The 27,598-nt window shown below is 50.1% G+C and overlaps 1 protein-coding gene across 1 annotated transcript; it reads left to right on the forward strand.

The window, feature by feature from the left end:
• Positions 1 to 26,874, forward strand: slc39a13 (solute carrier family 39 member 13; the record flags this gene model as incomplete). Its single annotated transcript, XM_070871309.1, has 8 exons — positions 1 to 114; positions 3,133 to 3,257; positions 16,376 to 16,573; positions 16,655 to 16,744; positions 18,243 to 18,293; positions 18,795 to 18,927; positions 21,579 to 21,678; positions 25,072 to 26,874. Coding segments are annotated over 8 exons (884 nt in total), but the record flags the coding sequence as incomplete, so codon positions are not given.
• Between the last annotated feature and the right edge of the window lie 724 nt (positions 26,875 to 27,598).

A 27,598-nucleotide genomic window follows, 5' to 3' on the forward strand; every position in this document is an offset into this window, starting at 1 on the left:
ATGGGTCCCGACGTTTGAAACAGTTGTTGAGTTTTGCCATTGGTGGGCTGCTCGGGGATGTTTTTCTGCATCTATTGCCTGAGGCATGGGCCTACACCTGCAACAGAAATCCAGGTAAGGAACAGACTGAGATGGGCCACACAACTGCGAACAACTTGCACCTCTATAGCATCCCTCAAGGATTTTACAGGGCAGAGGGAAAAAAGTGGATAGCCTAAAATGGTGGTGGGGAGATTGATGGGGTCGAGGCCACCACTGCAAAGGTGCTCAGGAGACAAAGTAGGTGGCTTTGGTTTTGCAGACAAAAAGCTGGAAGAAATCTCAGGCAGCTGGAGAGGCTAGCAACAGCCTGAGGTTCGATGGAGGAAGTAGAGCTGGATATTATCAGTGTATATATGGAATATGCGTCCCGATATCACTGAAGGGTAGCATGTAAATGCTAAAAAAATGAGGGGACTGAGGACAGAGCCCTGAGGTACACTTAGATGACCTTGATAAACTTTTGGAAGAAATCTAAATGTCTTTTAAAACATAAGTAGGAGAAAGCAGTGCCAAAGAGATGGATTGCAGAATCGACAATGTTGAAGGCAGCAGAGAGATTGATGAGTGAACAGGCCAGGATCATGTGATCTGTGACTTTGATCAGTGCTACCTCGGCCGTGTCTGTATAGTACAAGGGTCTCAAATGGGAAAGTGGTAGTGTGATTACTGGACAATAATGTGCTGACTGTCTTTGGTGGGGGGTGGAAATGGGAAAGTCGCTGCAGTGAAGAAGGTAAGGCAGGTGATGACAGCAGTTTTGAAGGCAGTGGGGCCATTTCCAAAAGACAGACATTTTCACAATATCGCTCAACCTGGAGCTGAAGAAAGGAAGTTGGATAGTCAGAAGCTGGGATGTGGGGGTGGATGTTCTGGAAACAGATGGTGAGCTTTGTGGACATGTTGAGAACTCTGGGGGTGGGGAAATAGAGGAGCAACTCTGGAGTATTGAGGGGAAGGTTGGGGGAAAATGAAACGGGGAAGAGGAATGGATAGATAGGCAGCTTGATTTTGGATTTGAAGTGAATGAGTTCATCTCATATAGTGTTCAACTGGAGGAAATTCAGAAGAAATGGTTCGCGAAGCGGTGTTAGTGAAATTGAAGCACATGGGATTAAAGGGCCAGTGGCAGCATGGACACGGATTGGCTAAGGGACAGAGAGCAGTGGTGAATGGTTGTTTCTCAGACCAGAGGGCAGTATACAGAGTGTTCCCCAGGGGTCGGTGTTGGGAACACTGCTCTTTTTGATATATATTAATGACCTGGACTTGGTATAGGAAGCAAAAGTTTAGTTTGCAGCTGACACAACTTGGAAACATTGAGGACATTAGTAGCTGACTTTAGGAGGACATGGACTGATGAAATGGGCAGACACATAGCATGAAATTTAATGCAGAGAAGTAAAGGGGGCGCAAGAACAGACACACCTGGGGAATCAAATACGCAAATCTTTGAAGGTGGCAGGACAAGTTGGGGAGGATGTTAAAATAACATGCAGGATCCTGGAGTTTATAAATAGAGGCATAAAGTTCAAAAGCAAGGAAGTTAGGATAAACCTATAAAATCACTGGTTAGACCCCAGCTGGAGTATTGTCCATTTCTGGGCACAGCAGTTTAGGAAGAATGTCAAGGACTTGGAGAGTGCAGGGGAGATTTACTAGAAAGCACCAGGGATGAGGGACTTTAGTTATGTGGAGAGACTGGAGAAGCTGGGGTTGTTCTCCTTAGAGCAGAGAAGGTTAAGGGGAGAGTTAATAGAGGTGTTCAAAATTATACAGGGTTTGATAAAGTAGATAGGGAGGAACTGGTTTTACTGGCAGGAAGGTTGATAACTAGAGGACAGAGATTTAAGATAATTGGCAAAAACCGGGGCGAGATGAAAAAATGTTTATGCAGCATGTGATCTGCAGTGCGCTGCCTGAAAGGGCAATGGGAGCAGATTCAGTAATAACTTTCAAAAGGGAATTGGATAAATACTTGAAAAGGAAAATTTGCAGTGCTACGGGGCAAGAGCTGAGAGTGGGACTAATTGGATAATTCTTTCAAGGAGCCGTCACAGGCATGATGGGCTGAACGTCCTCCTTCTGTGCTTTAAGATTCTATGATCCTAGGAGGATGAGGATTTGGATGAGGAATGGGAGTAAACGTGACCATGAAGTTGTCGGATTGTCTTAAACCCAACTGGTTCACTAATGTCCTTTTTAGAGAAGGACAACTACCGTCCTTACCCTGTTTATATATTAGCGTCCTTGATCAGGCCAACATCCCCAGCATTGAAGCACTGACCACGCTGGGCAGGCCACATAGTTCGCATGCAAGACACGATACTCCCAAAGCAAGCGCTCTACTCTGAACTCCTTCACGGCAAACAAGCCAAAGGTGGGCAGCGGAAACGTTACAAGGACACCCTCAAAGCCCCCCCTGATAAAGTGCAACATCCCCACTGACACCTGGGAGTCCCTGGCCAAAGACCAGTCTGCCCTAAGTGGAGGAAGTGCATCCGGGAGGGCACTGAGCACCTCGGGTCTTGTCGCCAAGAGCATGCAGAAAGCAAGCGCAGGCAGCGGAAAGAGCGTGCGGCAAACCAGTCCCACCCACCCCTTCCCTCAACCACTGTCTGTCCCACCTGTGACCGGGACTGTGGTTCTGGTATTGGACTGTTCAGCCACCTAAGGACTCATTTTAATAGTGGAACCAAGTCTTCCTCAATTTCGAGGGACTGCCTATGATGATGATATGTGACTCCACTCCTACACTAATGTGGTTAACTCTTAACTGCCATGTGAAGTTATTACCATGTGGCCCAGCAAGCCACTCAGTTTTATCAAACTGCTACAAAGAGTAATGCCATTCACCATCTCAGGAAACTAGGGATTGACAATCAATGCCAGCCTTGCAGTGATGCCCACATCCTGAGAATTAATACATACATTACAAAACGCTTGAGACGGTCAAGGCAGGTCTGGCAGTGGGGTGTACCCAAGGAAGGAGAAATACACCTGATGGTACACTAAACTTGCAATCTATGTTTGTCAGAGTTTGTCGGTCTCATACTTCTGTTCTGCTCCTCTGACCATTTTCTGTTTGTGCAGACGGAGGCCACAGTCTTGAACAGCAGAGGAAGTTGGGATTGTGGGTCATTGTCGGATTGCTCGCATTCTTTGTTTTGGAGAAAGTATTCCCAGATAAAGATGAGGATGATACAGAATATCACAAAGTAAGTTACTCCAGTACTTTGCGATTCAAAATAACCATTTAACATAAAGCACAAAACAAGGAATTTTGGTTCACCAAATCAGTTCCTTCCACACCCCATGTGTAATCCTACCACGGACTGTACCCCACCATTTAATCTCCTTCCATACCCCGTGTACACACTACCCTATCACGAACTGTACCCCACCATTTAATCTTCTTCCATACCCCGTGTACACACTACCCTACCATGGACTGTACCCCACCATTTAATCTCCTTCCATACCCCATGTACACACTACCCTACCACGGACGGTACCCCACAATTTAATCTCCTTCCATACCCCGTGTACACACTACCCTACCACGGACTGTACCCCACCATTTAATCTCCTTCCATACCCCGTGTACACACTACCCTACCATGGACTGTACCCCACCATTTAATCTCCTTCCATACCCCGTGTACACACTACCCTACCACAGACTGTACCCCACAATTTAATCTCCTTCCATACCCCGTGTACACACTACCCTACCATGGACTGTACCCCACCATTTAATCTCCTTCCATACCCCGTGTACACACTACCCTACCACGGACTGTACCCCACAATTTAATCTCCTTCCATACCCCGTGTACACACTACCCTACCACGGACTGTACCCCACCATTTAATCTCCTTCCACAGCCCATGTGTAACCCTACCATGGACTGTACCCCATCCAGTTAATCTCCTTCCACAGTATATATGGGGGCCGAAATTCAGGATCCGGATACGGGCCGTTACCCCCATTTTGTGGCGGCCATGTGGCGGAATCGAGTGGCCGCTGCATTGCAGTCCGTTGGCCGCCATGACCCATATTCAGCGCGGGAGATTTTGGGACGGTGTCCACTTCCGCTCCAGATTTCCGCTGCGTTATGGAGCTTGCGGCCGTGATGACATCATTAACGTGCGCGCGCTGTCGCTCCGTCACGCTACTTATTTTCACTATAAAAAAAACTCGGCTTGTTTTCTGACAGTGCCCCCGCCAGCTTTTTGGGTGGGTGCACTTTGGGCTGCTCGAGAGCGCCAGAGGAGCAGAAAGGAGGTATTGTGTGATCGGGTGTTTTTGTGGATACTTTCTCTGATCTCTCTGCAGGGATTTGCTAAACCTGCAGCGGACTTTGGATAACTTTTTGAGAGTTTAGAACATTTTTCCAATCTCGCTGATTAGTCGTGGCCTGTGGGCCTCATTCTCTGTTCCACAGAGGCCTGCTTGTGAGGGTTAAGCCTGCAGACAATGGGCTCAGTGTTGGCAGGGCAATGCCTTTTGCACATTGTGAAAGGCAGGTCGGCACGCAGGAGAAAGTGGTGCCATCAGCAACGGGTACAGAGACAGCGGGCAAGGGAGCCAGCAGCCATGGATGGCTAACATGGAGAAGGGCCTGCAGAAGGCCGCAGACCTCCACGTAGAGAGGGTGGCCCGGAAGGAGGTGGCGTGAGGAGGAGGGTCAGGTACGCTGACAGCCCCCCCCCCCCCCCGCACCATATACTGGGCCAGGAGCCTTGCCTGCTGAGGAACAACAGCAGGAACAGGGAGAAGGCGATCAGCCAGCTGACATCGGAGGGGCCTAGCACAGACCTGGGGGAAGGAGGCCCTACCATCAAAGGGTGTACTGACATCAGTTTTCATTCCTGGAGCTCAGTGATGAGCAATGTTTGCGAAGGCTGTGATTTAGAAAGGACTTACTGAGGGAGCTGTGCAGTCTCCTGTGGGCAGATCTGCAGCCTCAGAGAAGAACGAGGACAGCTCTCTCCGTTGAGACCAAGGTCACCATAGCTCTCAACTTTTACGCGATGGGCTCGTTCCAGTCTGCCACTGCAGACATATCCAATATTTCCCAATTCTCCACCCCTCTCCATCCGGCAGGTGACCGATGCTCTGTATAAGGGAAGCATCCAATATATCTCCTTCCCAATGACCAGGGAGAAGCAGGTGGAGCGGCAGGCCGGATTTGTCCGGATTGCAGGGTTCCGCAGGGTGCCATCGACTGCACACGTTGGCCTGAGGGCGTCACTGAACCATCCCCAACTCTTTATGAACAGAAAGGGATTCCACTCCCTGAATGTGCAGCTGTGTGCGACCACCAGCGTAGGATTCTGGCAGTTGATGCCAGGTATCCAGGCAGCAGCCATGATTCCTTCATCCTGCGCCAGAGCAGTGTGCCTGTCGTCTTCTCCTGGCCAAACCACGATTGTGGATGGCTGCTTGGGGACAAGGGATATCCCCTGTCCATTTGGCTGCTGACTCCACTTCGGAATCCCAGGACTGCAGCCGAGCATGCCTACAACAACGCTCATTCTGCCACCAGGTGCATCATCGAGCACTGCATCGGGATCCTCAAACACAGGTTCCGTTGTTTGGACAGCTCTGGTGGCACTTTGCAGTACTACTATGCCTCAGTCTCTCCCCTGTGGCTGCCTCATGGGTCTGGGAAGGCTGCTGTCCTTCTAGGACGCCCTCGACCAGCTTTGAGCCTAGAAGGCCCGGCTGCAGACTGGTCAGCAGCCCCCTGGGAGGGTTCCGTCTGGCTTGGCTAGGGCAAGTGGAGGCACTGGCAGAGTGACAGGTCTGGGGTCAGGAATGCTGCGATCCTGCGAGGGCGTATCATCCGTATCCTGGTCCGAGGAGCCTGAGTCACTCATCGGGGGCGGCACATTACCACCACCACCACCAATCTGAGGGTGGCCCGTGGTTGGACCCAGCTGCAAAGGCAACACCGAGGTGTCAGATGGCATTGAGCTGAGACTGCATGAGAGCAACCAGAGTTTCAAAGCCACAGACATGGCAGTAGTTTGATGCTGGCCTGTTGGCCAGAGTGCATAAGAGCATTTTGCGATTCCAGGGCCATGGCCATTCTCTCCAAACCAGCACCGATGCGCTCGTTCCCTCGTGCCTGTGCTGCAGTGGCAGCTGTCACATCATCTACAGGTTGCGGCATCACAGCTGGATCCGCACGGACAATCTGGGAGTCCACCATTGGCAATGATGGGCTCCATGGAGTGCACAGAACTGTCGACTGTGCGGGAGGCGGACTCCTCGCCATTCCAACAGCCTCTCTGACACCCTTGCCAGTGCCCCCAACATCTGGGAATGCATGGCCTCCACCCTTCTCTCATAAGCCGCAACATCGATGGGCTCGTCGGAGTCCTCTTCAGCAGAACTCCGGTGCAGACTCGCCCCTCAGAGAGATAGCATCTGAGGTTGCCTAGCCCCGTCACCATGCTGCAGCCCTCTATGCCCCGGTGCAACACCCAGTGCAGACCTCCGTACTATCTGAACTAGATCGGACCGCCCAGTATCTGAGCTGATGCGTACGGTGCTGCCAGCAGTGTCCTCCTCTTCCTCTTCCCCATCACTGAGGCCCCCAAAAGATGGAGTGCGCCCCAGGGTGTCAGCAAGGCTAGAGCCCTCGGTGTCCTGAATGCTGTCATTAGGTATTTTGGTACTGCTGTCCTCAAGGGTGTCATCGAGACCTGACACTGATCTGACAGGTGCTGCCTCTCTGCTGTGCTGCCACTCATTTCCGGGGTTGTTTCCAGGCCGTGCGCTGGTCTCTCAGGTGGTGCGTCTCTGTCTCCTGTGCTGCCACTTGGCCTCTCATCTGCAAGCATAAATGGGAGTAGGGCTGCCGTGAGAGGGAGGTAATGGATTGACGCATGGAGGCTGCAACAAGCAGACTTTGAGGGAAAGGCACAGTCGGTGCTGGAGCATTCAGGGAAGGAGAGCATTAAAGGAGCACCTTCGCTTACTCACATCGGCATCGGCAGTACCAGTAGCCACAGGGAAGGAAGCATGTCTGCCGACGAGCGCCTCAGCCCTCTCCAAGGGTGTGAGTATTTAGAGCTCGGCCTCGCCGCCACCAGTCCTCCTTTGCTCCATCCTGTTGTGTGCAATTTTGGCCTGAACTGTGATGACGCATCAGGAATGAATGCACGTGTGTCCCTGACATGCAGCTGTAACTGTGACATGAGAGGGAGCCTCCATTGTGCAAACCCCCACACAATACAGGTGCAGCGTCCCGGAACCGAGGCCATTCCGGATTTTCAGTTTTGCCGGATTTTGGAGCGTCTTTCTGACATCACGAATCCGGAAACACCTAAGCCCAGGTTCAGGAATTTCCGGATTTCGGAATGTCAGAAAGGGGTGGGGGGGGGTACCTGCCGGGGAGGTCGTCGGGCGAGCGGGCCCCGCCAATTGTGAGGAGGACACACACAATCTGCAAAGGGATATAGACAGGCTAAGTGAATGGGCAAACATTTGGCAGCTGGAGGTTAATGTGGGAAAGTGTGAGGTTATCCACTTTGACAGGAAAAATAAAAAGGCAAATTATTATTTAAATGGGGAGAGATTACAAAATGCTGCAGTACAGAGGGACCTGAGGGTCCTTGTGCATGAAACACAAAAAGTTAGTATGCAGACACAGCAAGTAATCAGGAAGGCAAATGGAATGTTGGCCTTTATTGCAAGGGAGATGGAGTATAAAAGCAGAGAAGTCCTGCTACAACTGTACAGGGTATTGGTGAGGCCACACCTAGAATACTGGTTTTGCTCTCCTTATTTAAGGAGGGATATACTTGTATTGGAGGCAGTTCAAAGAAGGTTCACTATGTTGATTCCTGAGATGAAGGGGTTCTCAAGAAAGATTGAGCAGGTTGTGCCTGTACTCATTGCAGTTTAGAAGAATGAGGGGTGATCTTATTGAAATATACAAGATACTGAGGAGGCTTGACAAGGTAGGTGCAGAGAGGATATTTCCACTTGGGGAATCTAGAACTGGGGGGCATAGTTTCAGAATAAAGGGTCTCCCATTTAGAACTGAGATGGAGAGAAATTTCTTCTGAGGGTCGTAAATCTGTGGAATGCTCTGCCCCAGAAAGCTGTGGAGGCTAGGTCATTGAATATATTTAAGGTGGAGATAAACAGATTTTTGAATGATAAGGGTGTGAAATGTTATGGGGAGCGGGCAGGGAAGTGGAGCTGGGCCCAAGATCAGATCATCCATGGTCTTATTAAATGGCAGAGCAGGCTTGAGGGGCCAAATGGCCTACTCCTGCTCCTATTTCTTACGTTTTTATACCACACAGGTGCTTGTGCGCACTGTCGTTGCATTGCATTGCTCCATACATCGCTTTTTCACGTATTTGATCTCTAATATACCCTCCTTTTTTTGTGGCCCTTCATTGCTGGGTTATAGTTACATGGGCAGTGATGACCCTCCACTACCCCTGTCCAAATGGCAGCTCTGGACAGTGAATATTGGTGAGCCATTTGATCGCCAGGGGCATCATAGCCAAGTCCAATCCTGTACTTGCTCGATATCCACACGTTATCAGGACTGGGAGCACCAATGAGGCTAGCAGTAGCAGCCTCTGGAGGCTCCTGGTCTGTGTGTCTTAGTATTGCAATGGATGGTCCCGTTGCCCACCATGCAATCAGGGAGACATTAGGGTGGGGTGTATAAACTGTCGTGTGTGTGTGTGGCCTCGACAGCCCCTCTCAAACCCGCAAAGGCAGCAGCCACATGGAACACCATCACCTGCAAGTTTCCTCCCCCGCCCCAAGTTGTCAATCTGTGGAATTTGCTGCCCGAGAGCTGTGGAAGCTGGGTCACTGAATAAATTTAAGACCGAGATAGACAGTTTCTTGACTGATAAGGGAATAAGGGGTTATGGGGAGCGGGCAGGAAAGTGCAGCTGAGTCCATGATCAGATCAGCCAAGATCGTATTAAATGGCGGAGCAGGCTCGAGGGGCCATATGGCCTACTCCTGCTCCTATTTCTTGTGTCAAACACCATCCTGATTTAGAAACTTCATCGTTGCTGGATCAAAATCTTGGAACTCCCTAAAGCCTTATGGGAGTACCTTCACCATGCCTTCTCAAGTGCACTTAGGATAGACAATAAATGCTGGCCTTTCCCGTGACGCCCACATCCTGTGAATGAATATAAGGAAAAAAAGTCATGTCGGGCGCCTGTGTGTTTAGCATTAAATGCAGAGATATGCCCAACTTGCTGCTCTGAGTGGGAGACTCATTCATTGTTTGAATGTGATCTGTGTGTATGGTGAGTGCATGTTCTAATCCACAGTGAAAGGATCTACATGAATAGTTACACAGATGTGACGGACAGAACCCTTCTGCAGTAGTTTGGCAGAATTGTGCAATGTGGTATTTTTTTTGTGTGGTGTGGTATTTGTGACTTTGATTCAAGAATCAATCCTATCTCAGTGATCATTCTAATTACTTTGACGTCAGATTAATTAAGCCTGACAAAGTACTGGCTCTGAAAGGAACACTCCTTCATGCGCCAGTGTTGGCATAAACTCTGTTATATAATTAACAAGGTTCACTGCTGATGACGGTTATGTTTTTCCAATCCATCAAAGACTTCTCTGTTAAATGAAGCACTAGACTGTGTTATTGTTGTGACAAGTGATTTCTGCCATCCTAAAATAGCTTCATTTGTGCTCATTGCAACTCTAACCAATGCCCAATGTTTCTCTGAGCTCAGAGTGCATGTGCCTTTGATGTCTGCACTCAATTCCTGCTCAAGCTGTTCCTGATTCTTGGCTTGTGTTGAAAGGCTAGTCAATAAAAAATAAACCTGCCAAATTTCATTGTCTTTACCTTGTAGCTAAACTGTCAGCACAATTATTTTATTCCTTTGGGAACGGCTTTTGGGCTGCATAAAGGCAGTGTTTTAAAATGAAAGCTTTCAGTTTATTTGATATGCAGATTTCCATGCACTACATTGTGGATTTTCAGCATTTTATCTTTTTGCTGCACCAAATTACTGGCCCTGATGGTTATTGCAATCCCAATGATGGACTTGTTCATGGTAACAAATCTGCCCACCTGCTCTGTAAAATTGCTCTTGGCAGCTATACCCGACTGCAAGCTGTGTGCTATGTGGGCTCCATATTGTGAAACTCATCATCCTCGGAGGCAGTCCCTATGAAGACTTGCTTCCACTCTTAGAATGAGTCCTTAGATGGCTGAACAGTCCAATGTGAGAGCCACAGTCCCTACCATAGGTGGGACAGACAGTCGTTGAGGGTAGGAGAGGCTAGGACAGGTTTGCCACGCGTTCCTTCTGCAGCTTGCGCTTGTCTTCCGCATGCACTCGCCATCGAGTCTCGAAGCGCTTAGCACCCTCCCGGATCCGCCTCCTCCACCCAGGGCGGTCTTCGGCCAGGGACTCCCAGGAGTCGGTGGGGATGCTGCACTTTATCAGGGAGGCTTTGAGGGCGTCCTTGTAACATTTCCTCTGTCCACCTTTGGCTCGTTTGCCATGAAGGAGTTCCAAATAGAGCGCTTGTTTTGGAAGTCTCATGTCTGGCATGCGAACAATGTGGCCTGCCCAGCGGAGCTGATCAAGTGTAGTCAGTGCTTCAATGCTGGGGATGTTGGCCTGGTCGAGGACGCTAATGTTAGTGCGTCTGTTCTGCCAGGGAATTTGTAGGATCTTGCGGAGACATCGTTGGTGGTATTTCTCCAGCGACTTGAGGTGTCTACGTCTCTGAGCCATACAGGAGGACGGGTATTACTACAGCCCTGTAGACCATTTGAGGGCCTCGTCTTCGAACACACTTTTCCTCAGGCGGCCGAAGGCTGTGCTGGCGCACTGGAGGTGGTGTTGAATCTCATCAGTGTCTGCTTTTGTTGATAAGAGGCTCCCGAGGTATGTGAAATGGTCCACGTTGTCCAGGGCCGAGCTGTGGATCTTGATGACTGGGGGGCAGTGCTCTGCGGCAAGGACAGGCTGGTAGAGGACCTTTGTCTTACGGATGTGTAGCTTAAGGCCCATATGTTCGTACTCCTCGGTAAATACGTTGACAATGTCTTGGAGTTCAGCCTCTTGAGTGTGCGCAGATGCAGGCATCGTCCGCGTACTCTAACTCGACGACAGAAGTTGGGGTGGTCTTGAAACTGGCCCGGAGATGGCGAAGGTTGAACAGCTTCCCACTGGTTCTGTAGTTTAGTTCCACTTCAACGGGGAACTTGTTGACTGTGAGGTGGAGCATGGCAGCGAGGAAGATTGAGAAGAGGGTTGGGGCGATGACACAGCCCTGTTTGACCCCGGTTCGGACGCGAATTGTGTCTGTAATAGATCCGTTGGTAAGGAACACGGCCTGCATGTCGTCGTGGAGCAGGCAGAGGATGTTAACGAACTTTTGGGGGCATCCGAAACGGAGGAGGACGCTCCATAGACCCTCGCGGTTGGCAGTGACAAAAGCCTTTGTGAGGTCGAAGAAGGCCATGTAAAGGCTGGTGCTGTTCCCTGCATTTTTCCTGCAGCTGTCACGCTGCAAAGATCATGTTCGTTGTGCCCCGTAGGGGACGAAATCAATTGTGACTCCGGGAGGAGCTCCTCAGCCACAAGGATAAGGCGGTTAAGGAGGACTCTAGCGACAACTTTCCCAGTGGCTGATAGCAGGGAGATTCCCCTGTAGTTGCCGCAGTTGGACTTGTCCCCTTTTTAAAAATGGTCACAATCACTGCATCTCTGAGATCTCCCGGCATGCTCTCCTCCCTCCAGATGAGAGAGATGAGGTTATGTATCCGTGCCAACAGCGCCTCTCCAACATATTTTAGTGCCTCAGCAGGGTTTCCATCTGCTCCCGTAGCCTTGCTTTTGAGCTGTCTTATGGCTTTTTCCACCTTGTGGCAACGTTGGAGTTTCACCGAGGTGGTGGCGGGTCGCATGCTACGGGATGGAGTTGAGAACACTCGAGTCAAAGGCAGAGTCTCGATTGAGATCATCTTCAAAGTGCTCCTTCCATCGGGCCCTGACAGCCTCGGTGTCCTTGATGAGTGTTCCCCCGTTCTTGGCCAGGAGTGGGGTGGGTCCTTGGGAGTTTGAACCGTAGGTGGCCTTGACTGCGATAAAGAATCCTTGCACATCATGGCTGTCAGCCAGTTGTTGTGTCTCCTGCGTTTTCTCCATCCACCACCTGTTCTTTAGGTCCCGGGTTTTTTGTTGGACCTGAGCCTTGAGCCGTCTGTAATGTTACTTTGCAGCTCCCGAGTTGGGTTGCTGCTTAAGGCTCAGAGATGCTCTGCGCTTGCGATCTATTAGTTCTTGGATCTCCTGATCATTCTCATCAAACCAGTCCTGGTGTTTTCTGGTTGAGTGACTAAGCGTCTCTTCACAGGCACTGGTTATGGAGGCCTGGAGTACAGACCAAGTGCTGTGGGGCTTCAGCATCTCAGGGTCATCAAGGCACGCCAGATTGGCTGTGAGGCGCTGGCTGTATCGAGCTCTCCTAGCTGGGTCTCTAAGTGCCCCGGCATTGACTTTTTTGCGCGGAGCTGCTTCTGCTGTCCCCTCTACTTTGGGGCAATGTTAATGTTGATGATGGATCGGATTAGGCGATGGTCCATTCAGCAGTCGTCAGTTCCTGTCATGGCGCGGGTGATGCGCACATCCTTGCGATCCCGGGCTCGGACGATGATATAGTCGAGCAGGTGTCAGTGTTTGGAGCGAGTATTACCACGATGCCTTGTATTTGTCCCTCTGGCAGAACAGGGTGTTGGTGATGAAGAATTCATGTTCTCGGCATTTTGTCAGGAGTAGGGTACCGCTGGAGTTGGCTTTCCCTACCCCCTCTCTGCCAATCACGTCGCCCCAGACGGCTGTGCCTTTGCCAACCCTGGCGTTGAAGTCACCCAGGAGGATCAGTTTGTCGCCTGCGGGGACGCAGGACAAGGATTTTTCGAGGCTGGTGTAAAAACCCTCTTTGGTCTCGTCCTTTGCATCAAGTGTCGGGGCGTACGCACTGATGACAGTGGTGCATTGGTTCCGGGATAGGGTGAATCGAAGAGTCGTGAGGCGTTGGTTAACCTTGCAGGGGGAGTCTTGGAGGCGGTCGACCAGCTCATTTTTGATGGTGAAGCCGATTCTGTAGAGGTGCCGTTCTGCCTCTAGTTTCCTTTTCCAGAAAAAGGTGTAACCTCCACCTTGTTCCTTGAGCTGGCCCTCCCCTGCCCACTGGGTCTCGCTTAGGGCGGCGATGTCGAAGTGTCTTAAGTTCCCGGGCAGCTATGGCGGTGCGGCGTTCCGGCCTGTCGCTCTTGCATTGTCCATAAGGGTCCTGACGTTCCAGGTCCCGAACTTCATTTTGAAGGGGTAGAAGATGCCCCGTGGGGTGGTCGATGCACACTGGTTACCACATGGGTTTAGCTGAGCAAGGTCTTGGTCCAGTGGCAAAGGAGTCAAGATGACTGGAGACCAGGCACTGCTGTATGGGCCTAGTTTCCTTACAGCAAGATGTTGGCCGCAAGCTCAGCGCCAAATAGCCCTTAATGGTAGGTGCTCCGAGGCTTGATTGAGGTCCCGCCATCGTCGAGGAGGAGAGGTCTGATCATCGCTGGAGGGAAGGTGGTCCGCCGCTTTAAAGAGTCTATTAAAATACAGAAACATTAAAACTGTTAGACTAATATGAAAGACTAAAAGGCCTGGTGGGTCGGACTCCCAGTGGGTCGGTCTCCAGTCATCTTGACTCCTTTGCCACTGGACCAAGACCTTGCTCAGCTAAACCCATGTGGTAACCAGTGTGCATCGACCACCCCACGGGGCATCTTCTACCCCTTCAAAATGAAGTTCGGGACCTGGAACGTCAGGACCCTTATGGACAATGCAAGAGCGACAGGCCGGAACGCCGCACCGCCATAGTTGCCCGGGTGTCTCTTAGGGACTCCTGGTGTGTCAAGCTCCTGGTGTTTGGTTCCCGGTGTGTCGGACTCTGTGTTTGGTTCCCGGTGTCTCATAGTGGCTAATCAACTAAACTTCTGTACCTTGGATGATGTCCTAGTGTAGGCTGCAAGCCCCGAGCAGGAGTCCTTTCGGCCTGGGATAGGAGTGGGACGGTGCGGGGTCCTTTCGGCCTGGGATAGGAGTGGGCCGGTGTGGGGTCCTTTCGGCCTGGGATAGGAGTAGGCCGGTGTGGGGTCCTTTCGGCTCGGGATAGGAGTGGGCCGGTGCGGGGTCCTTTCGGCCTGGGATAGGAGTGGGACGGTGTGGGGTCCTTTCGGCTCGGGATAGGAGTAGGCCGGTGTGGGGTCCTTTCGGCTCGGGATAGGAGTGGGCCGGTGCGGGGTCCTTTCGGCCTGGGATAGGAGTGGGACGGTGTGGGGTCCTTTCGGCTCGGGATAGGAGTGGGACGGTGTGGGGTCCTTTCGGCCTGGGATAGGAGTGGGCCGGTGTGGGGTCCTTTCGGCCTGGGATAGGAGTGGGCCGGTGTGGGGTCCTTTCGGCCTGGGATAGGAGTGGGCCGGTGTGGGGTCCTTTCGGCTCGGGATAGGAGTAGGCCGGTGTGGGGTCCTTTCGGCTTGGGATAGGAGTGGGACGGTGCGGGGTCCTTTCGGCCTGGGATAGGAGTGGGACGGTGTGGGGTCCTTTCGGCTTGGGATAGGAGTGGGACGGTGTGGGGTCCTTTCGGCCTGGGATAGGAGTGGGACGGTGTGGGGTCCTTTCGGCTTGGGATAGGAGTGGGCCGGTGCTGGTGGTAGGACCCATGAAACTACCATGAGCAATATCAGTTACATCCAAGTTCATGGCTGACGGACATGTTGAGGAACTTCAGCAGGGAATGGCTTTGGAAAGCTGCTGCTACTTTGCCTTACCTACTCAAGAAGAGTAAAGTGTATGTGTTTTTCTCTCTTCTTGAAGGTAGTGACACCTGCTGTGATGCAGTGCCACAGGAGCTGGCAATCTACAGTCCAAGTGGCTATTTGACATTGTCGATCTTGTCCAGAGACCTATAGAAGTTTACAGCACAGAAGCAAGCCCATTGTATCTGTGTCAACGCTTTGCCAGAGCCAAACCAAAATTTAATCCTGCTGCCCTAATTTGTGCCCATAGTCCTGTATCTTCCTCTGCTTCAAATATTGATGCAATTTCCCTTTTTTTAAAAAAAAAAATACAATGCCTTGAATATTCCTTATAGCAAAGCATTCCATGATCCAACATCCCTCTCTTAACCCTTCTCTCGCCCTTGTGTCCTTCCCCATCACCCACATGGGTATGCACACATACACACACACTTCATTTCCAGCAGAGGCCGCTCGGTAATGATCAGGGATGGAGCCCCTGGCTGATTTCATTCATTCATGGGTTCTGATACCAGTTATCTCACTGATATTAGCTAGCTCAGCACATACTGAAGATGGGGCGTTCCTGATCTGTGGTTCTGCCACAATAAAGTGGTTTTATTCCAGAATTATACTTTCAACAAGTTGGGTAGTTTCCATGAGTGGCTAAATTGGGCCACGTGGGGATATTTTGCTGTGTCTGCTTACCTCTCCCCTGAATTTCTCTGCACCTCATTGCCTGCTGACTCATTCTGTGCTGTGAGGCTGAGCTGCACAGCTAGCAGCACTTGCTGGTGACATGGTATAGTTTGTGGGATTTATGGTCTGAGATGTGAGCCAAATGCAAGCAGCTGTCAGTGCTGCCGAGCAGGTAATGCCTCTTCCTTCCTTTACAGCAAGATGCTCCTGTTATTGCAGAGATTTTTAAAGAGTCATCCTTCAAAACCGAAGAGGGAGCAATAGACAGTTTTTCAGTAAAACATTAGAATTTCAAGATACAAGTTATAATAGATTTTAAAAGAGAAGGATGTATTTGAAATGCTTCTCCTCCAAACCCAGTGATAGATTCTGATCTCTTTAATGCACGGATTCTTCCTCCTCATGAGTGCACAGTTGATAAATCGTGTTTTAATGTTTCACAGAAGCAGGACCCACTGCTCTTAATTGTAAATATACTTTGCAGAAAAGCCATTGAGAAGCTAAAAGCAGGCTGGGTCACATCCTTTAGTAACTGAAGTATGCTGTTGTAAAATGTTGTGTCCGGGCCAACATTTATTCCTCCACCAACACTACTAAAACAGATTAACTGGTCATTATCAAATTGGCTGCCAATGTTTCCTACATTACAACAGTGACTACACTTCAAAAGTGCTTCATTGGTTGTAAAGCGCTTTGGAACATCCTGAGGCTGTCTAAAAGCAAGTCTGGAAGTGTTATCCCTTCCTGCAGTAAATCAGCCTCCAATTCTCCTTTCACCAGGAATGTTGTCATTCCTTTTCCAGGCACCTTCTCAGACCCAGAAGGCATTGCAGAATAGACGTTCCTGTGGCGATAAGGAGATCAAACGCCTTCAAAATGGAAAACTCATTCCCTCTGCCAGCACTCTTCGCAATGGTTCTTGTGTCCAGCTCACCAATGGCCACTGCTGTGGCTCCACTCTGCAACTCAAGGCATCTGCTAAACCTGTTCAAGCCATAAAGGTAAGGGGCTCACTGGCATTTGTTGCCATGGCAGCAATAGTTCTCTTTGTTTCGGAAATTTGACACTCCTTTATTTTGTAGATTAGTGGGTACCTGAACCTCATTGCCAACGGTATTGATAACTTCACACACGGCCTGGCAGTAGCTGGGAGCTTCCTCGTCAGCAGAAAGGTGAGCAGAAGATAAGAAAATGATTTGCAAAGAGAATGGTGAAATGCAAGATCTCAAAACAGCTCGTTTCTGCCTGTGTGTTCGCTCCTAAGTCACAATTCTGAGTGAATCAATATATTTTAAAATGTTGTACCGGGCATGTGGCCATAGAATTTCAAGAATTGCCTGACTAGTCCATGTGCCCAAAGCACACATTGCTCTTTAGTTAATTAGTAAATTTGACCTGATCAAAAAAAACGTGCAGGCTGCACTTTATCTCTCAAAGTTCTCGTTCAAAAATGTTTCAAATTCCTTTCAGAGGCCATATTGGTTGTTGACAGGAACACGTGGAGTCTGACAGGGACACACATGGACAGGTGGGCACACGCAGACATCCCACTGTATACCCTGAAGAGTACACACAGACAGTTGTATATCAAACCAGAGTTAGTTACAGGCTGGAATCTAATCAAGGGGTTCAGGGGGCGGATTTATATATCGAATAGATACCCGGGAGTGAGTTACAGGCTGGAATTTTATCCACTGATACCTGGAACTGCGACACACCTCTCTGCCTCATACTGCTTGGTGTGTGTTGGTCTGTAAGCTGTAAACATCACTGGTCATGTCAGTCGGTAATCCCTGCCGTAACTTTCGGTGTTGACATCGCCGTACTTTGTGTCATTGCCTCTTTGTGGTGCTCTCACTGGTGGAGCTTCATGGTGACCTCGCTCCCAGTGTGACGGGGTGGATTTTGCATCCAGTTTTACCTGTGTACCTGCCTGTCTCCGGTCACATGTAACGGCTACATTCCCACAAAACGTGTAGCTGTCATGGTCACTGGAGGTTTGCTGTGAGATGGGAGAGAAATAATGTTTTGAAAGGGTTATCCCAGGACAGTAAAGAAACTGCACCCTGCCACCTGTCTCCATTTCAAAATCTGTGCCCCAGATGCAGACAAACTGCTTGTTGTGTCTCTTAGTCTTATCTCATTGTACTGGACTCGTCTTCATGATCCATTCTCAGTGGTAAGAGCAGAAGTTGCTTGTTCCAAGGGCAGGCTTCTGGGAATTAGTGCTTGCTTCAGGCACTTACTTTCCAGTCTTTCTGTACATTCCCCTCCAGGTGGCTTTGGTAATGGCGCTGGTTAAAAACTGCATAGACTGCCCTGTGCCTTTTTAATTTCCGAGGGCCGGGCTGTCCCAGGTCCTGCTGTGTGTATGTGTTTGTTTTAAGAATGTAACTGCTTTCATCAAGGTGTGTTTTTTGTTACAACATTCTGGTGGTTGTTACGTTTGATGAATGGTGCCAGGGACTGGTGTTTGTTTAATGGTTCAATTGATTTCACTGTCTTTTTGTCTTGGTTTCCTTCAACCAGTTCTGCAGTTAGCTCCCGAGCAATGTCAGCTGTTGCTATGGTTATTACAGTTGCATTATCCAGTACGATCCATTGCTACAGATGTCTGCTGGGTCAGTTCTGTTGTTGAGATTGTTGACGTGCTCCTGTCCTGTCCTGCAGGTTGGGCTCACTACCACTCTGGCCATCCTCCTCCATGAAGTTCCACATGAGGTTAGTGAACTTATCTTTCATGTGAATAATTGATACTTTCACCCTCATTTTTAAAATGTATGTTTCCTCAGTACAGGGCACTGCCGTTTCCCATCCCAACAGAAATACCTCCTTGAAGGGGCAAATGGCAAGGATTGCAGACTTCCCCATGGCACCCCCTGCCGCCCTCAGTCTTCAGCTGGTATGAGGAGTCTTGGCTGATGCATTCGGTGCCAACTGGAGATAGGAGATGCTGGCCATTATTCTAACGCTCACTCCACCAGCTGTGACCTGACTCAAACTCGCCCAGTTGTTGGAAATAAATTAAAACCAGTGCCTGATGGAACAGTATAACAACTGAACAGAATGTTTCTGATCAGTGCGCTTCTTGTACCCTATTGTTTTGTCCAGAGATGAATTCCCCATGGTGAATGTTTAGAGCCAGAAGTCTATGTTTGAGTTCCTGTTGTGAGAATCTTTGAAAACTTGGCCTGGCTGACTACTTCATTGTTTAACCCACAGGTCGGAGATTTTACCATCCTGCTCAGGGCAGGATTCGATCGATGGAGTGCAGCAAAAATGCAGCTCACGACTGCGGTTGGAGGGGTGTTGGGGGCCTGCTTCGCCCTGTGCTCTCAGTCTCCAGAAGGAGCAGGTGGGGCTTGATCTGCTTTTCTGTGTCGGGAGTTCGGCATCCCGAGGGGGGGGGGGGGGAGGGGGCTGGGGCTGAGCTCTAAGTAGGAAGTTGGGGCGGGGGGGGGGGGGGGGGTGCGGGGGGTGGTGATGTGCTGGATCTCGAGCGGGGCCCAGCGCTCCTCGTCAATCTCCCAGGTTATCATCAGTCCAAGCACAATAGACTTAAGCCGCAAGGGTGTTCCCTCTCTCCCTTTCCTCTGGCCAGCTCACGTGATCTCTGACTGCCAGATCTTCGCACTTTTGACTGTCTTTGACTGGAATGATGGTAAATTATGACCGATGTATTTGTGAGCCCTCGCTATTCAGACTGAGAGCTGTGGCTATCTGAGGGCAGGGTGGGAGAAGCGGTGCATTGGTGATGTATCTGTTCTTTTTGTTTCCAGCTTCCTGTCTGTCCCCACTCCCCCATCTACCCAGAAGGTGCACTTAGTTTGGTTTATATTGTGCATATAGGTGGTACATGGTGAACATCAAATGTATAAGATTGTTTTTCTCTCTTAATTAACGATGACTACAGATGCTATCTCATGATAACATGATGGTCAGAATATCAGCAATTGATTTTATGGAGAGCTGATGTTAGGAGGTGGCTCAGATGAAGACCCCGCTAGCGGTGGTGCTGATTGCAGAGGGGGAATGGCAGTCTTCAGATTGTTGGGTGCTAATTTTAGTAATGTGAATTACTGCAGCAATTGGAGCCACACAAAGGCGAAGAAGGTGACCATTAAAGGGACTGTCTGTAATTGGTATCACTTTCACAGGAGCAGAAGGAATGCTCCAGAGGATGCGATTATGGTTCCGTGTAACCCTTTTTTAATTGCAGTGTTCCTTTTGGGATACTTGTGAAATGATGACATTCTGCATGGTCCCTTAATGTTCATGCGTGTGGCTGTGGTACCACGAAGTGCCACCAGGTGGCAATGCCGAGAGCAGTGGCTTGCCACCAGCAGAACCTGTCAAATGCTGCAAGTACAACACACGCCAAATCAGCTGATAGCTCAGTCAATGATCGGCAGTTACACACAGGCTTGTTGTATCTTGCTGCACATTTCATCTCCTAGACTGGCAGATGTGCAGAGATTTTCTGTTGTCAATACATTGCAGGCTATTGTAAATGCATATTGATCCTCTGTCACTCAATCTCATTTGTTAAATATTTTAAAATTGTAACTGCACTTGTCACAGTGACGAAGTGGCACTCTGCTCTCACCTGGATTCTCAGAGCTTCCTCATTCCACGCCCCCCCACACCCAGATCTCCCACCCGCCACTTTATGCCCTCGTTCATGCAGACTCTTTCCCACTCTCCTCCCACCCCAGTTCACATTGGTCGTGTGTGTTAACCCCTCTGTCCCCCTGTCACATCCTCCCTCTCTCTCTCTCTCTCTCATTCCCCCATAGCTCTCTCTCCCCCTCTGTCGTCCCCCCCTCCCCCTCTGTCGTCCCCCCCTCCCCCTCTGTCGTCCCCCCCTCCCCCTCTGTCGTCCCCCCCTCCCCCTCTGTCGTCCCCCCCTCCCCCTCTGTCGTCCCCCCCTCCCCCTCTGTCGTCCCCCCCTCCCCCTCTGTCGTCCCCCCCTCCCCCTCTGTCGTCCCCCCCTCCCCCTCTGTCGTCCCCCCTCCCCCTCTGTCGTCCCCCCCTCCCCCTCTGTCGTCCCCCCCTCCCCCTCTGTCGTCCCCCCCTCCCCCTCTGTCGTCCCCCCCTCCCCCTCTGTCGTCCCCCCCTCCCCCTCTGTCGTCCCCCCCTCCCCCTCTGTCGTCCCCCCCTCCCCCTCTGTCGTCCCCCCCTCCCCCTCTGTCGTCCCCCCCTCCCCCTCTGTCGTCCCCCCCTCCCCCTCTGTCGTCCCCCCCTCCCCCTCTGTCGTCCCCCCCTCCCCCTCTGTCGCCCCCCCTCCCCCTCTGTCGCCCCCCCCTCCCCCTCTGTCGCCCCCCCCTCCCCCTCTGTCGCCCCCCCTCCCCCTCTGTCGCCCCCCCTCCCCCTCTGTCGTCCCCCCCTCCCCCTCTGTCGTCCCCCCCTCCCCCTCTGTCGTCCCCCCTCCCCCTCTGTCGTCCCCCCCTCCCCCTCTGTCGTCCCCCCCTCCCCCTCTGTCGTCCCCCCCTCCCCCTCTGTCGTCCCCCCCTCCCCCTCTGTCGTCCCCCCCTCCCCCTCTGTCGTCCCCCCTCCCCCTCTGTCGTCCCCCCTCCCCCTCTGTCGTCCCCCCTCCCCCTCTGTCGTCCCCCCTCCCCCTCTGTCGTCCCCCCCTCCCCCTCTGTCGTCCCCCCCTCCCCCTCTGTCGTCGTCCCCCCCTCCCCCTCTGTCGTTCCCCCCCTCCCCCTCTGTCGTTCCCCCCCTCCCCCTCTGTCGTTCCCCCCCTCCCCCTCTGTCGTTCCCCCCCTCCCCCTCTGTCGTTCCCCCCCTCCCCCTCTGTCGTTCCCCCCCTCCCCCTCTGTCGTTCCCCCCCTCCCCCTCTGTCGTTCCCCCCCTCCCCCTCACACAACTTTGAAAGGACAGGATCTGTTACTCTGATGCTGAGTGTATTTCACACCTGATGTGGCATTCTAGTAGACTTCACACTTACTGAAGTCTTTATGTACTTACTGTAATTCTAATGCACCTGTCTCTTGAATCTTACAGGGAACAGCGTAGCTTGGATTCTACCATTCACTTCAGGGGGATTTCTGTACATTGCTCTGGTTACTGTGGTACCTGACCTCCTTCTGGAAACAGATGTGCGGTAAGTAACCGTGCCCAATAAAGCCCTGTATATAGTATCTATCTCTTCTGGAAGTGTTGGTTGGATAATAAAGTAGCACCTCGACCTTCCCATTCATCACAGGCAAATTAAATTCCTTAGTTATGGAACAAATGAGCATGATTTTCATCACATCTTGATGTTAACAATGGTGACACATTTTTGCAATGTTAGTGCCTCAACAACAGGGCCACTTTGTAATGCTGACGGAACACTCCTACAGATGTACTTGTATAGACAGTGTCTGAGCTGACTGCTGATTGACTTATTTATTTACAGCCATCATTAACACAAAGCAACCCAATTATAGTTTATATCAGATACCATGGCTGTATGCCATTGTATACTCTCGTTTCAATTTATTGTGCTTGGACAAAACTTGTGGCAATTTGGGAAGCATAAAAATAGAATTGATGGGGCATAGGAGATTCTCTGCAGTATATCCTTAGTAACTGTGACAAAAGTAATCTATCCCTCCTCGTCCTCCTCGACCTGTCTGCAGCCTTTGACACGGTTGACCACTCCATCCTCCTCCAACGCCTCTCCACCATCGTCCAGCTGGGTGGGACTGCACTCACCTGGTTCCATTCTTATCCATCTAATCGTAGCCAGAGAATCTCCTGCATCGGCTTCTCTTCCCACTCCCCCATCGTTACCTCTGGTGTCCCCCAAGGATCTATCCTTGGCCCCTCCTATTTCTCATCTACATGTTGCCCCTTGGCGACATCATCCGGAAACACAGTGTCAGTTTCCACATGTACGCTGATAACACCCAGCTCTACCTCACTCCCACTTCTCTCAACCCTCCACGGTCTCTAAACTGTCAGACTGCTTGTGCGACATCCAGTACTGGGTGAGCAGAAATTTCCTCCAATTAAATACTGGGAAGACCGAAGCCATTGTTTTCATTCCCTAGTCACTGACTCCATCCCTCTCCCTAGCATCTGTCTGAGGCTGAACCAGACTGTTCGCAACCTTGGTGTCATACTTCACCCTAAAATGAGCTTCCGGCCACACATCAGCAACATAACACTAATGCCACCTATTTCCACCTCCGTAACATCGCCCGTCCCCGCCCTTGCCTCAGCTCATCAGCTGCTTAAACCCTCCTCCATACCTTTGTTACCTCTAGACTTGACTATTCCAACGCACTTCTGGCTGGCCTCCTACATTCTACCCGACGTAAACTAGAGGTGATCCAAAACTCTGCTGCCCCGTGTCCTAACTCGCACCAAGTTCCGCTCACCCATCACCTCTGTGCTCGCTGATCTACATTGGCTTCCGGTTAAGCAATCCGGTTTCAGAATTCTCATCTTTATATTCAAATCCCTCCATGGCCTCGCCCCTCCCTATCTCTCCAATCCCCCAATCCCCCAAGATGTCTGCGCTCCTCTAATTCTGTAATACTTAGCATCCCTGATTATAATCGCTCCACCATTGGTGGCTGTACTTTTGTTGCCTACGCCCCAAGCTCTGGAACTCTCTACCTAAACCTCCCCGCCTCTCTACCTCTCTTTCCTCCTTCATGTCGCTTCTCTTTGACCATCACCGCTAATTTCTACTTATGTGGCTCAATGTAAAATTTTTATTGCATAATACTCCTGTGAAGCGTCTAGGGATGTTTCACTACGCTAAAGGCACAAGTTGTCGTCGTATCTAACCCGTGCTGTACCTGCCCTGGGAGTGTTTGATGGGACAGTGTAGAGGGAGCTTTACTCTGTATCTAGACCGTGCTGTACCTGCCCTGGGTGTGTTTGATGGGACAGTGTAGAGGGAACTTTACTCTGTATCTAACCCGTGCTGTACCTGCCCTGGGAGTGTTTGATGGGACAGTGTAGAGGGAGCTTTACTCTGTATCTAACCCCGTGCTGTACCTGCCCTGGGAGTGTTTGATGGGACAGTGTAGAGGGAACTTTACTCTGTATCTAACCCGTGCTGTACCTGCCCTGGGAGTGTTTGATGGGACAGTGTAGAGGGAGCTTTACTCTGCATCTAACCCGTGCTGTACCTGCCCTGGGAGTGTTTGATGGGACAGTGTAGAGGGAGCTTTACTCTGTATCTAATCCCGTGCTGTACCTGCCCTGGGAGTGTTTGATGGGACAGTATAGAGGGAGCTTTACTCTGTATCTAACCCGTGCTGTACCTGCCCTGGGAGTGTTTGATAGGACAGTGTAGAGGGAGCTTTACTCTGTATCTAACCCCGTGCTGTACCTGCCCTGGGAGTGTTTGATGGGACAGTGTAGAGGGAACTTTACTCTGTATCTAACCCGTGCTGTACCTGCCCTGGGAGTGTTTGATGGGACAGTGTAGAGGGAGCTTTACTCTGTATCTAACCCGTGCTGTACCTGCCCTGGGAGTGTTTGATGGGACAGTGTAGAGGGAGCTTTACTCTGTATCTACCCCGTGCTGTACCTGCCCTGGGAGTGTTTGATGGGACAGTGTAGAGGGAACTTTACTCTGTATCTAACCCGTGCTGTACCTGCCCTGGGAGTGTTTGATGGGACAGTGTAGAGGGAGCTTTACTCTGCATCTAACCCGTGCTGTACCTGCCCTGGGAGTGTTTGATGGGACAGTGTAGAGGGAGCTTTACTCTGCATCTAACCCGTGCTGTACCTGCCCTGGGAGTGTTTGATGGGACAGTGTAGAGGGAGCTTTACTCTCTCCCATTTATCTGAGTGTTTGGTGCTGATGCAACATTCCTCACCCTAACAAAGATGTATTTTTATTTGAAGAATGCTGGAACAGATTTGCTTTCTATTTGTCCCATTTACAGACCTGAGTGTTGTGGTTCATTGTCTTTCTGGTATTGGTCATTAAATTTAGATAATTACACATATTAGTGGGGGTCAGAATTCCTTGAAACACTAAAGTGATCTTTGGTGAGTCCCAGTTGCCTGACTCAATGTATGAAGAGTTCCCTGATCAAGAACTTGCATTCACATAGCTCCTCATCACTTCCTTTTGATGTCCCAAAGTGCTTTAGAACCAGTGGATTCCACCTTGGGAATGTAATTATTGTTACATAACCCAACATGCGAAAGTCTGCTTTGATCGCCGTGCTTCGTTTTTCTAATCCCTGCAGAATTAGCCCGGAGAATCTACTCTCCTTGTGTCGATTGTGCTTTTGCCACGAGGTGCATGTGCTACATATATATCATCCTCTGTTTGAATAAACCAAGCTGAAGCCTGTAACCCGAGGCCAGCCAGCCTTGTTTTGGGCTACAGCTTTCTGTGCATCAGCTGCCAAAGCAGTAAATAATGGTGAGAGAAGTGGATTTCTGACACGTAGGGACTTGCATGCGCAAAGTGCGTTTGTGCTTTTCAGAGATTCCCTCGGCGGCATCTGTATATTTAATCTGTGATTCTGTGTTGCAGGAACTCTGTGTATCAGGTGTTGCTGATGTGCAGTGGCATTGGAGTCATGATGCTGGTCTCTGCCATTGTCTAATTGAAGCCCTGGATTGTTCCTGGAACAGAGTGCCATTTCAGTACTACCTGGGGAAAAATAACCTGCAACCAGCATTAATGACACACTTGATCAGCAAGACCAGCTACTGCACCAGTATGGAGAAACAAAATTTACTTTCTTCCTTCACGTCTCATCTAAACTGAGTTTAGTAATGGAGTCGTGCTTAATGACTGGTAACGCCCAGTAAAACGCTGAACCAAAGAGAAATGCAATAACCCCTCCTGTCAGATGTCGCACAACTAGGAACAGCCACTACATAATTGATGGTGTTTCAGCATCAAACAGCTCCGATCCCCCTTTCTTGCCTGACCACCCAGCTTGTTGCTGTTTTGCAAGGTCCATCCTCGGGTCCTGCTCTCTCCAGACTGATAACCCCCTGCCTCCCCCCCCCTCCCCCTTCCCCCGACCCTACACACTCCATACAAAAGGAGAATAAGAAATGTGCCTGGTGAGCCTCGTCATTTGTTGCTTCACTGTTAGTGAGATTGCTGCCTGGACCCTGGTCATTGCTTCTCGACACAGGTCCTACGTCAGCAGCTTAAACTCTGAGACTCTGCAGTAAGTATCACTACTGAAATACTCCCACTTGCAAGTGTCGACCCAACCCGTGTGTGTCCTCTGTATCCTTCTTGAAAGAGGGACGGAAACACCCTGCTGGGGCCAGCAAGATCTATTCAAGTACACCTGGTACCTGGAACAGTGTCCTTTGAGCCTGATCTGGTCAGACAGAATCATTCCATTCTCTTTGATTATGTTACTAGAATGTAACGAAACAGCAAACGGAGAGAAAGTAACTCAAACCTGAGCACACTACCCGCCTGTCCCTCGATCCTATTCCCAAACCCGCCTGTCCCTCGATCCTATTCCCAAACCCGCCTGTCCCTCGATCCTATTCCCAAACCCGTCTGTCCCTCGATCCTATTCCCAAACCCGTCTGTCCCTCGATCCTATTCCCAAACCCGTCTGTCCCTCGATCCTATTCCCAAACCCGCTTGTCCCTCGATCCTATTCCCAAACACTAAGCCGCACCTTTCCCTCAATTTATTCCTGATATTTCCAAAGAGCCCTGAGAGTTTTAGTTGACTCCTGTGGCACTGTGGAACTACCATCAACTTATTCAGTGATATTGAGACAATTTACACTAATTTCCACAGTTCTCTTTTAAGAATCGGATTGCATTAAGTAACTTCTTTAAAAATAATATCTGGATGATAAACATGGTATCAGCGCATTGGGTGCTTGGTTACCACAACCAAAAGGGCCATGCTGAAACCTGGCATCAGCCAGGGATTACACCTGCAATGATGCTTTTGGTGTTTGGTGACTGCTCATTTATTACAACATTATAACCGTGCCATCTGTAGGATCAAACCCTTTGGTCACTCAGTACCTTGTTAGGAAGGTACAAACACTCGTCCACCTGTGTACTCAGGTGAGGCGTGTGGACTGACTGTTACTACCAGCTGTTATGTTAGTGTTAATGGTGCTGTCTGCTCTAGTGTGGGGCTACTGCTCATTGCACAGGGATGAGATCTGCAGCACCTCCAAGCTAAATACAGACCCATCAGTGAAACTGACTCCGCACTTTCTCCCATTTCTAGACGCATAGATTTTATTTTGCGTATTCTTTTAAATAAAACTATTTTATGTATTTTCATTTTACTTGTAAATATTTAGCATGATATCTTTAAATAAACTGTGCATATTAAGTTTTGGTCATGTATATGTGATTTATTTAATCCCAAAGGTGAAAGAACATCCTGCTCCTACCCCACGGGGGGCAGGGGATGCGGCAGCGGGAGAAGACTTCAAACGATTTAGCAACGTGGAAACTCACTGTTTTAATATGACCAATATTTGCAACAACAAAAGATATGTTGAGGAACCAACTAGAGAGCTGGCCATCCTAGACTGAGTGTTGTATAATGAGAGAGGATTAATTAGCAATCTTGTTGTGCGAGGCCCCTTGGGGAAGAGTGACCATAATATGGTAGAATTCTTCATTAAGATGGAGAGTGACACAGTTAATTCAGAGACTAGGGTCCTGAACTTAAAGAAAGGTAACTTTGATGGTATGAGACGTAAATTGGCTAGGATAGACTGGCGAGTGATACTTAAAGGGTTGACAGTGGATAGGCAATGGCAGACATTTAAAGATCACATGGATGAACTTCAACAATTGTACATCCCTGTCTGGCATAAAAAATAAAACAGAAGGTGGCTCAACCGGGGCTAACAAGGGAAATTAGGGGTAGTGTTAAATCCAAGGAAGAAGCATATAAATTGGCCAGAAAAAGCAGCAAACCTGAGGACTGGGAGAAATTTATAATACAGCAAAGGAGAACAAAGGGTTTAATTAGGAGGGGGAAAATAGAGTATGGGAGTAAGCTTGCAGCGAACATAAAAACTGACTGCAAAAGCTTCTGTAGATAT

The sequence above is a fragment of the Pristiophorus japonicus genome, unplaced genomic scaffold (assembly GCF_044704955.1).
Source record: "Pristiophorus japonicus isolate sPriJap1 unplaced genomic scaffold, sPriJap1.hap1 HAP1_SCAFFOLD_2364, whole genome shotgun sequence".
NCBI lineage: Eukaryota > Metazoa > Chordata > Chondrichthyes > Pristiophoridae > Pristiophorus > Pristiophorus japonicus.